Source organism: Syngnathoides biaculeatus, chromosome 2 (assembly GCF_019802595.1).
Source record: "Syngnathoides biaculeatus isolate LvHL_M chromosome 2, ASM1980259v1, whole genome shotgun sequence".
Classification (NCBI taxonomy): domain Eukaryota; kingdom Metazoa; phylum Chordata; class Actinopteri; order Syngnathiformes; family Syngnathidae; genus Syngnathoides; species Syngnathoides biaculeatus.
Genome location: NC_084641.1, coordinates 14,161,094 through 14,173,291, shown reverse-complemented (window position 1 = coordinate 14,173,291; position 12,198 = coordinate 14,161,094). Strand labels below are relative to the sequence as shown.

The 12,198-nt window shown below is 41.9% G+C and overlaps 1 protein-coding gene across 11 annotated transcripts in view; it reads right to left on the bottom strand.

Moving 5' to 3' along the window:
* Positions 1 to 12,198, bottom strand: part of prdm16 (PR domain containing 16) — a 207,128-nt gene that overhangs the window by 130,733 nt on the left and 64,197 nt on the right. For all 11 annotated transcript variants that reach the window (XM_061834976.1, XM_061835042.1, XM_061835001.1 and 8 more), the window contains exon 2: positions 8,205 to 8,644. In XM_061834976.1, the coding sequence (XP_061690960.1) occupies positions 8,205 to 8,644 (440 nt within the window). The remainder of the gene's footprint in view (positions 1 to 8,204; positions 8,645 to 12,198) is intronic.

The following is a 12,198-nucleotide window of genomic DNA, read 5'->3' as shown; positions in this document are numbered from 1 at the left end:
GGACACTCTAAATTGCCCCTAGGTGTGATTGTGAGTCCGGCTGTTGTCTGTCTCCATGTGCCCTGCGATTGGCTGGCAACCAGTTCAGGGTGTACCTCGCCTCCTGCCCATTGACAGCTGGGATAGGCTCCAGCCATCCCCACAACCCTCGTGAGGATAAGCAGCAAAGAAATTGGATGGATTGATACTGTTGGCAGTGTTTGTCCTACACCAGACGAAGGCAACATATATAATTACCTTTTCTATTTTTCTGTTTGTTTTCCTGGGAGCGTATACTGTGTGACAGTACTTGTGTGCTCACGCTGACGAAATGTTCCATTAGCATTTTTATTTCTTGGATGGGAATATTTAACTGTCAGTCTCCAGCACTCCCCGCGACACTCGTGAGGGTAAGCGGTGACGAAAATGGATGGATGGATGGATAATATAGTTATACAATAAGTAGTAGTAATACTACTTCTACTACTACTGCTACTGCTACTACTACTACTAATAATAATAGCAGCACAGTGAATGACTTGTTTAAACATGTGCCTCTCATTTTTTGGGGGACTACTGTATGGCATTAACCATCATCTCAATAATGAAAACCTTAAATCTGTCCTTTTTTACCCTTTACAAATGCTCCCTTTTACTGTTTGTATGAGAGAATTGAGAACGACAGAATCACTGCAGTAAATCAATCAAAGGTTAGATCCATTAGCTCCCTTTTAACCAAATTCTACACATGACAACAAAAATGTTGAACAATTGTATACTTCCAACTTTGTGGGAAGAGTTTGTTGGATGCATTTTTGTGTTCCAGCACACTCTGCCCAAGTGCACAAAGCAAGATCCCTTAAAACATGCTAGGATGAGTTAGGCATGGAAGAGCAGCTTTGGGGAGCGCAACAGCTGAGATTGTGAGTTTATTTTGAGATGATCACCTGTTCTTCTTAAATAATGGAAGGTGGTGGGCACCACACAAACACCTGCCTAAATCTTCTAAAATCGAGTCAAAGGGCACTTTTGTTGCTGCAAAAGGGACAACAATGTCACCTTTTCTTCCATTTGGTGTCTCAATACTTTTAGCAGTTTAAGTCAGATAAACAGCAGGATTTTGTAGCGAGCAAACAATCAAGACATGTTTCAAGCTGCACCTTGAATGCCCTCCAGGAAGATCTTAAAGCACAAGAACTTGGTCATTCGCCCTCCACAGGCAAAATACAAAAGGCAAGCAAACAGTGAGAAAGGCGAGAGGTAGGTCAAGACAGATAAGTGTCAGGGTGCGCCAGGACTTCTTCTCCCTAATGTTTAGAGACATGAACATTAGCTTAGCTCAGTCTCACACAGACCAAAACAAAGAGCAAGAGGTGAACAAGAGGTGAGAAAATTCAGCAGTCAAGAAGGAAGAAGAAAAATTATTGGCAAACACATTGGGAAGGTGAATGGATGCACGATGCCATCGCTGGATCGACACGTCATGTAGGAATTTGGCTTCATATAAGAATACCCACCAGACATCTTGGCCTATCACTATGTCAACAACAGGAAGGAGGAAGCATAGTTCCCCCTCTTTCCACACATCACTGGATGAATGGCACTGATATGGAAAATCACCCCACAAAAGGTAAACAGAAAAAGAATGTTGGGAGGGCAGAAAGACGTTTGCCTTTGCAACTACATTATCCCATTGGCAAAAGACAAATATGGCCAAAATGCCAACATAGATACTGCTATCGTCTTGGGAGTCTTTTTAAACACGTGTATTTATACTGTAGTGAAAATACATCAAGGTGTGTTTAGTGCCATTAGATTTGATTGGATTAATAATGTACTACTACTGTAATCATCAGACGAGCCATCGTAAATGGTCCATTTTCTTTTAATTGGACCTAAAACTATATATTCTTCTTTTCCTTTCGGCTTGCCCCGTTAGGGGTCGCCACTGCATGTCATCTATATTCACTTCAAATGTGTCTTTGTTCATTTATCTTTTCCTGCGACATATACCGAGTGGCAAAACCATTAAATGTCTGTCCACTAGATGACAGAGGCTATAATGTACCTGTGTTTCCACCTGGTGCAATTCATGCAACTGGCCCAGTTGTCACACAGAGGGATTCATCCATCCATCAATTTTCTTAGCCGCTTATCTTCACGAGGGCCGCGGGAGTGCTGAAGCCTCTACTAGCTGTCAACGGGCACGAGGCAGTTGGCACCCTGAACTGGTTGCCAGCCAATCGCAGGACACAGAGACAACCAGCTGCACTCACAATCCCACCTAGGTGGCAATTTAGTGTCCAATTAATATTGCATGTTTTTGGAATGTGGGAGGAAACCAGAGTGCTTGGGGAAAACCCAGCCAGGCATGGGGAGTACATGCAAACTCCACACAGGCGGCTCCGGGATCGAACCCGGGACCTCAGAACTGTGAGGCCAACGCTTTCCAGGAAAGAAATTGAAATTAGATACTCACGAAAAGTTTTTTCCCATACTTGGTTTAAACAAGTTGCATTTCAAGTCATAAAATATAATAATATATAATATTGAAGCTATATTATAATATTAATATATAGCTAATATTAAATATTAAAAATATTAAATTATATTAATATATTTAATATTGTAATACAAAATTTATATTAAATTAATATTAAATATTTAATAAAGACATTTAATATTGATTATATATAATATATATATTGTGTTGGATATATAATGTTTGTATTTTTTGCAGATGGCCTCCATAAATCATAAGGGAAAAAAAGTGTTTTGCATGACTATGAACCGAAAAAAAAGGTTCAGACAATTATCATAAACAATGCAACTCCTAGTTACTTATTATCTGTACTAAAATACGATCCTATTATCCTTATTTGTAATCGTCTCAAACCATTCTATGAAACTTAAGATTTGACCAGTTAACAAAACTATTAAATTAGCTAATGTGTCTTTGTGAGTTTTGTAGTGATGGATGAAGTTCAATTTCATTGTTGTTGTGGTAGTTACAAAATTTCCAGATTGCTCTCCTCTATTTGAAGACTTCATCAGCAAAATAATTCTTGAATCCTAATTGTATTACCTTCGGAGCTTCTTCCATCGTAATTCATGCAGGTGGCCACTTCACACTGGTAAATGTGCAACGATGCAGGCTTTGTTGCAAGACTGGCAAAAATGACCTGGCCAAAATGTCTCTTTCTTTCTCTTGATCAAAAGATTGACAATTTTAAATGAGATGACCTATCAAGTCATGTAGTGGAAGTCAACGTCAAGTCTTTTGGCCACCATTGGCCCATGCATCATTGCCCCATGATCGTCTCGCCCACACCCCAGTCTCCCCAATTTTAATACATGATTACCCACCACATACGATCACGGTACACGGACAATGGTTGCCAGTTGGAGCTGCAAACATAGTCACAAGGAGGGTGGTGGCTCTTCACATTTATCTTGGCTTCACTCCAGGGGGCTGCCCCCCCCCCTCCTTTGGTTGTCCAGCTCTGGGGAGATGTAAGTCCCCTCCAGACGCTTAACATCGGCTCGCTTTTAGTGGACTTGTTTGGGCGGTAGGTGGCTCCTGCATTAGGGCCCCGTTTGTGTTTGGGGCCTCTGGCCCTCTCTTGTGCATTGGTTGGTGCCATTCGGCTGGGCTCGGGTACTGCCCTGTGTCCTGGGTGACGTCTTCCTAGCTCGGTACCCCGCAGGAAGGGCTTGCTGGCTTAGCATTCTCCCGCGGATGGAGGGGGCTTGGCGCACACTTGGTCAATGTGCCAGCTTAACAACTCCGTACACCATCTGAGTGACATGCTTGTATCACTTATAAGTTCCATGGAGACGCTACAGGTTTTAATCACTTGTGCTGGGACCATTAACAATAACACAGGTTATATTATGATGTCAACTCATATGTTCCTACAGGTGTTTGGTGTCCAAACACCTGTAAGAAAGCATCCCACCGCACCACTCATCAGTAGCACTGCCTTGCTCATTTCCCACATCTTGTCCAGCTCTGCCCTTTTCTATCCTCTCTCATTTTGTCCTATTGTTGCAATTTCTCAACAAGTTTCAACTTTTCCCCACCGTTGTAACATTACTTGTCGTCAAATAGCTGTGGAACTATTGTTTTCCTCTGGTTCGCACTACTTTTCCCCTTGTCTGTTCTCTCCCTCCCTCTCTGTCTGTCTGTCCGTCCGTCCCCTAAAGCACTTTTCTGTCGGGCTGCATTTCCAATAAACATCAGAATGATTAAAACTATTTCAAACTCCCCTGTAACACAGAAAAACTGTTTCAGCATAAAAGACATCTCGACCTTTTGGGTCAGGCCTTTTGCAAGGCTATGCAGCCAAAGAGGACAGGTTTAAAAAAAACAAAAAGCCTCTCGCCCACCAGGTCTATAGTCAAGTCAAGTGAAATATTTGGTCCGCAAATCACAAGGCAGAAATCAAATGACTTAACTCGAGTCCCCCATCTCTGAGCCCCAGTCTGATAAAAAATACATATACAGTGCAGTACATGCAAGGGTGAGCGTAATTCATTTTATCTTTTTTCCCAAGGTTAGTCTTTTTTTTTTTTTTTTTAAACCATTCAAGTGTCGTGCCCTGCCATCGCCAAACACATCCTCATGTGTTGTCTTTCCCCTCCCATCAGAAAAGAGGGTGTTAGGTCGGTGAGTCAATTCAGCAGAGAGCACAAAAGCTGCATCTATTGTATCATGACGTACCTCTATCAATAGAGCAAGTCAGGCCAATTTAGTAGCCAGATAATAGCAGCAGCCGCTTTGACAGCAGATCCCCACAGTGGAACTCTCTGAGGGCTTTGGCTACCTCTGCATGCTCAAGCCTTTCTATCCTGAGGGGACAGCAGTCCCTACACACACATGCACACTCACATACTGTAGACTTGGGGCCTGGGTGTTCTATCATGTTGCGCTAAAGGGAAAGCATAATGGTTTTTAAATGGATGACTCGGTGCTGGCCCGAAGAGGCAGTGTGAGACAGAAGAGAATGGCCATGGCCTGCAGCAAAGCAGCTCTTAGATTGAGCTGTCTGTCTCGCTAAAACGAGTCTGAATTAACACCTCTTCTGGTCCCCCAATGCCCCAAGACAGACAATAGCCTGCTTCCTCTATGCCTTCCTCTTCTTTCATATCATTCACTCCTCTCCAACACATTGAACTCATAACATTAGACCATATATGCAACGCTCGAATTTTTACTCCCATTTTAAAACTTCACAGTTCCTATAAGTTTGAGATTTATTTTAGGCCTTCTTAATGGATATACGTTAATTCGTAAAATGAGAGGAAAAACAATCATACATATTGGGATGAGGATTACCATGTATTGTACTGTATTGTATGTAACCTGTTGATAGTTGCAGGTAGAGCCTATAAAAGCTAACTTATACAGTGGTTCCTTGAGATACAAGTGACCTGACTTGCAACATTTTTGAGATACAAGTCGCTGTTTTTTTTTTCCTTGTCCATTGATATGAATGCGAATGTGGACAGCTTTTGAAGCAAAATAATACAGCCAAGTGTGACCCATGCCATTATTCTTATATTAAATATACATGTTTAAAATTCATCCGTCCACTATCCAAGAAGTGCTGCAGGCTACCCAAGCCAACTTTGGGCAAAAGGCAGACTACAGCTTGAGCTGGTCGCCAGTCAGTGGCAGGGGACGTATATAGACACTGTCACTGAGTGGGAACTGAGGCCACGTGGCATTGTTAGGCGAGTGTACCACTACACCATCACAGAATGTTGATATTTAAAATTTGAAGTTTTCAATTATTTTTCCTGCAAATGATCACTGATAATGGTCATGCATTATGTTTAATATCAATTTGGCCTTTTATAAAGAGACATGTCTCTCTTACGTCGAATTGAACAATCCTTGATTGTCTTTTACCGTCGTTTCTCACTTACTCTGCGGCACTTCTTGCTCTGGTCTGCCTGTCTATTTGTCTAAGAACAGAGGCATTATTTGAGTAGATGGTGAAAAGGGGCGCACAGCTCTCCTCGGGGAGTCTGTCGGTGATTATCAACAGGCCAACTGTTATGACTGCTTGTGATAAGGGTTTGGGTGAGGATAGCCCCTGAAGGGTTCCAGCCCCAAAGTAGACAGCATATGTGAAGCAATAATATGTCTGTCCTGAGACTCAGACATTCCTCCAATGAGCGTTGAGGAGGAGGAGGAGGCGGAGGCGAGATGGATCAATCGCTCATCTGTGGTTGCAAACACTTCAACGGAAACAGAAGGAACCTTGGATGGACTGATTTTCATCGATCCATTTTCTGAATTGTGTATCCTGACTCATGTTGATGACTTTGTAATGTAACATAACACATTAATGACACCACAATGGCCAAACTGAGACTTAGAACTACATAATGTGGGTTCTTCACATAATGTGGATATGCTTTATTTTCGTCCTGCTGAATATATGATTTGTGGATGGCTGGTAGAAATTAAGATTTTGGCTCAACATTACCCCATGAAAATGTAGTTGAATGTTGAGAGAGAAACAAAAAAAAAAACTTAGTGCTTGTCAATTTTGAAGATGTGCCCTTTCCACCCTGAATGGTGATGCATAATATGAATTAAAAAAAAGGAAACTGTACTGCTTCACAGCATTTATGCACCGACGTGGTTTAATCACCACAACATTCTATGACTGCTCCTAATGGAATCAAGGCTGTGTTAGGAAGCTACACCGAGGTCACTCAAGACCTCAGCATACCTCACCAGACCTCATTTAAGCGAGCGTCAAAGGATTAACTTCTTGTTTTTGTAGGTGGGGTTCTTTGGTTTTTATTCCAAATAATGTCAACTGCAGGGCACATTTGCGCTACCAGCTATTCATACTCAAAATTAAAAAAAACTTTTCGATATTCTATCTAACAAGGCAATTTGGTACTGAGCTGCATTGATAGACTGGAAAAAAAATATTCGGAGAGCAGGAGACGGGAAATCCCACGCCCCTGCCCACTGATGATTAGCTTCAGATCGGGAAAGTCTGTCACCAATGTCACCCATCTGGCCTTTCTGCACTCCCACCAGGGAAGTGAGGGGTTCTGTGGTGGAATGAAGGTTGGGGACCACTGACCTAAAACATTGCCTGTGCAATTAATTAAGGTTTCATGATAACAGTTTTGACCTGAGGCTGATTATTCCCCTTTTCATCATTTCCCAAGGGCAAAGCTCCAAGTTTAAGGTTGTGTTCCACCTCAGAGGTGTCACCAGACTTTTTCATTAAACATTTTCATGTAAGTCAATGAGGGGGTTGGGTGTGGACCAGGGAAAAACAAATTCATATTTGAGACGATGTCAAATAAAAGTAGGGTCAAGTATATATTTTTTTTCTGTGATTTTCTTGATTTCTCCTTTCATACTGCGTCAGAGCAAACATTGCACAAATCTTGATGATACAATTCAGGCTCGCGGAAAAGGACCTAGGAAACTGTTTTGTTACTGTGCTGAGCCAAAATAAATTGATGGCCCTAGAGGGGGTCTATACTCAGCTAAGCATCCTCAAGATTTAACTACGCTATAACAATCACGTCATGGCAGTAAACAAGCAGTCCGACATAGAATCAGTGAAATGAGAAGCGGGCCAGAATATTTCATGTCTGATTGGCCATACGAGAGAGACAGTTGACTTTCTTTTCATAATGAGCTTACTGTAGCAACTTCAATATCGCCAAATGTCATGTCAAAATGAAAATTAATAGTGCAATATCCTGCCATCACATTTGGTCATGCTTCTCCCATTTCCATATCAGGTAGCGTGACCAAATGAGCCTGCCCGCTAAGGCCGACGCCCAGAAAAGCTGATACTAATCAGCAAGATTTTTCCATCTGACATTGCTGTGCCGCGAGATATGTAGACGAGTGTTTAGTGTGTGTATGTGTGTGTATGCTTGTGCAGTCAAAGATGAGGTCCAATCATGAGATGGGGTTGCAAATGGAGGTTGCCCCTGCTATGATGATGAGCTAGATGCCTGTGAATGAACTTTGATTGCTTGAAATGTGAACACGTGAATGCAGAGTGACTCATTCATCAATCAGCCTCCTCACAGCCTTACTTGCCTTCCTTTGTGTCACTACTCTGTTAATATCATATACTCTTACTGTATTGCTGTTTGTGCCATCACAATGAGGAGGTCAAAGGCGATAGACAGTTTCTGTGAAGATGAAGAAGAGCATAGAAACATCGTACCTCCCATCCGAAGGAGGTGCCTTTGCACATGCTGTGCAGACCGAACCTCTCGCCAGCTCCGATGCGCGTCTTGGCCCATACGCCCAAGCCAGCACCTGGCACCGAAGACTCCCTCAGCTCCAAATCGCCAGGAATCGGAATGTCGTCTGGAATGTAGACGGGCGCCTCGTAGGGCGAGCCTTCCTTGGGCGTGGTGAAGTCCTGGTCGTTGCTGCTGCTGTTGTTATTGTGGAGGTGATGGTGGGTGTTGTACATATGGGGGTGCAGCAGGAGGTGGTGGTTGTTGTTTGGATGGGAGGGAGTTGGCGAGGGCAGGGGAGACATGCTGATGACGCCATCCTCTGGGTCGTCTTCAGGACTGTCAGTGCAAATGGCTCCTGCCGCCAGGCCCGGGTGGTCGGCCTCTGTGTCGTACATGCTGTCCGCTGGCTCGCTGTCATCTGACGCACAAAAGACGCACAACTGTTAAACGACGCAGGACTTCTTCAAAAAGTCATAGCTCATAAACTTTAGATTATATTTTCCTCGATCTTTGTGAAAAATGTGAAAGGTGAACGTATTGGCTTCTACAAAAAGTCAAGGTCAGCGTTACCTAAGTGGTAATAAAAAAACTAATTACAATCAACCAAACAAAATTCTTTAAGTGGTTTTAAACCATGAGTAACATGCAATTATGTGACACTCTTTGAGCATTTCTGGTACTTTGATATAAAGCAAGAAAACTATGATGAAAAAAGTATCGTTGTTATTTCTATATTTATTCATTTATTTATTTATGTACCTATTATAAGGAAAAGGTTCTCTTGAATGTGCACTGGCAAATATTTGGCTAACAAGGCCAAAATTGACATCAGCAGTGTTTTTAATCAACTCCCCTCCCTCCATGTGGTGGAACAGGCCAAGCCCTTGCAAGCTCTTCCCGGGTTGTCATTAGCACCAACCAGTTATTGTTATACTTCTATTTATTTACTTTAATAGCATGGGATGTTTGAAATGCATCAGTCATACGTGCAATACGTAGGTTATGGTTCATTGCTGTCATTGTAATGAGGTTGTACGGGAAGGGCTTGGAGATGGATTAAATGAGCTAATCAAACACTTGAGGAATTATGGAAGCTCATTCACAGCAGAGACCATCCCTTTTTGTTCTTTCCTAAATATTTGGTCTCCTGCCTGGTGACAGATGTGGCCTGTGAAAGCTGTACAATTAGCTGACATGTGAGTTTTTGATGTGAAACGTAAAACTAGGAAAGCACTGGACTGTGGCTGTCCAAGCCTTGGCAAAGCTGAAAGCTGATCCATGCAGCTCCAGGAGACATATCTCATAAAGTTACAGCAATAAAATTCTGTCTTTTATGACCAATTTTGCGTCATCCAGCGAGTCTGACGGGAAAATACTTTTTTTTTTTTTTTTTAATGATCACCATTTCATCGAGGTTCGGATCAGGCGCAGAGCTCCCACTGTACAATCAAAAGTGTTTTCAGGCCGTTAAACACTTTTTTCCCCTTCGCTATCCCTTCCTTTACTTTTCTAGTCTCTAGACTCTCTCTCTCTACCCACTGAGAGCAATTTTGACAAGGCGAGACAGCCTAGGAAAATCTACTAAATTTGGCTTCAAGAGCCTTTGTGCGCATAAAAATGGACCGATGATTTGAGTGAATGTATATACTGCACTGCATTAAATTGCACAAAATAAAAAAAAAATTATGTTGTATTTTGCACATAATACAAATTTATATTGTAGGCTTGTAAATTTCTAAGTATTGAATATAATGAAATATTTTGTCGGGATGCCTGAAGCATGAAAATAGACCCGAAATTGCTCAAGTGAGAATTACGTCACCGGGAGAAGGCTTTATACAGTGGGACAAGCTGATCATGTTATGTCAAAATTATGGTATCTGAACACCCACATAGATTTACATTTTAATGGCAGTCTGATATACAGTAAGCTTCGATGTGGTGTTGGACTCAACATGACCCTCTTTTTTTGGGGGGTGGGGGTTGCAGCAAATTGGTAATGTGTGGCTCAAACATTAGCAAAAGCAAGTTCCGGGCAAGACTTTTCCAAACATTTTCAGCCACAAACCATCTTCAGTAGTATCCCAGAGTTAGCGCATACTGTCCTCCCCAAAAAGGACAAAACATTTATAGATGCTATCTAATCATTTAATGGATAAACAAATACATATCTAGTGGAGATTAAAAAATAAAAGAGGAAATGTTGATATTTAAAACTTTTGCAAAGATAATAAATACTTGGGGGGGGGGGTGAAATGGGTTAATTATTATACCAGACCACTATTAGACTTAAAATAACACGTGAGAGTCCCTGCTCTAGACTGTAAAAAACAGCAGTTAAGAGAGAGAAGGAAGAGGAGGCAGTGAAGAAAAGCAACGACTGGGCTGATTTTAAACATCTTTGTTAGCTCTGGGTCTCAGACAGCCAAAGGAGAGATGTTAGCTTCACCTCCCGAGGGAACTCTTAAAAAAAAAAAAAAAACCTGCACGTCCAGATAGTCCCTTCTTCTCCCTGGCTCCTGATGTTATTTTTCTGTCTCTGCTCCTTTCGCCATCTCCTTCTCTTTTACAGGCAGCTATTTATCGTGATTACATCAGGGGTCAATCATTAATTCGCACCTTGGGGGTCTGAGTACTGGCTGTGTCTACAATAGCCTGCTTGTGTTCAGCGGCAGTTATTCCAGCGGAAAATTTGGCCTGAGAGCCAGGCACAAGCCACATGAAGGCATCCTATTTGAGTTGATAAATTATAAATGCATCCCATAAACAGAGCCTTTTACTTGCTGAAACAAAGACTTTAGGGGCAGGTATGAGCATGGATGCAAGTGACCACATAAACAAAAGCTTGCATCTATATACAAACATTAAAAAAAAGTGCTGTTGCTTCTCTCAAACACGTGAGATCAAAAGATGTTGTAAGTAAGGATGATAACACGAAACTGCTGCACAATGGCATTCAGAAATTGAAATAAATATACGTCACAAAGAATAAATAATTACGCATGCAAAGGTAAGGGGCAAAATATCTGGAATCCTGATAACGTAATCAGTGTTGCCATGGCAAAATAACTTGACATGGAGCTGAAAATCAGCAGTTCAATGGTAGGGTCTTGCAACGGGCAAAGTGTTTTGTGGCTGTGTTTAATCAGACCACTCTAGACTTAAACGCAGAGAGATACAGATCTGCCGTCATTTTCTGCTGTCTGCCTGGACGTACACAAACACGTGCTTTGTAGCCTGCAGAATAAGTTGGGCTGAGGAACACAATTCACTGCTCGGATTAAATCTGATAAGAGATCTCTAAATGGGACCCAAAGCACTCGTTGAGAGGGGGGAGAGAGGGGGAATCTCACAAAAATTGGAATTATATAAACATTTCTAATTGATGCCAGAAATACAAACATTCAAAAGTTATTCAGATCACTCACAAGCTTAAATGTAAGTCAACAATAGTTTTAGCATTCAGAGTCAGGTATATGTTTTGAAACACTTTAGTTGTGGTTCAGATAACAATAAAACAGCACATGTCCTATTTGCCTGCTCAATACACACAGACCCAAATGCACACACACATAAGCAGGCACCCCCCCCCCTCCCCACACACACACACACTTTGTATCTTTCTCCACCACTAAACTGATCTGGTAAAATTCAAACGCAAACAGCAGCCTCTGCTGAAAGGATAGTAGCAAGGGATATGTCCAAACTATGCAGAAATCTTCACATGGAACAGGCGGGAAATGCCAGGAAAGTGTGGATTATGACAGATATGAAAAATGAACTCAGCAGTACGTGACCAAAAAATTTTGAAGAGGACATATTCCGCCAAAAGAGTGAGGAGCAGACAAATTACCGGACAAACCCACAATTTACGCTGCTTTCCCACTACACCATACCAGATTTGTTTGGTGCATTTCTTTTCTGGCTTAAAAACTGCAAAATTCACATCACATTGACTGGATTGAGATATGC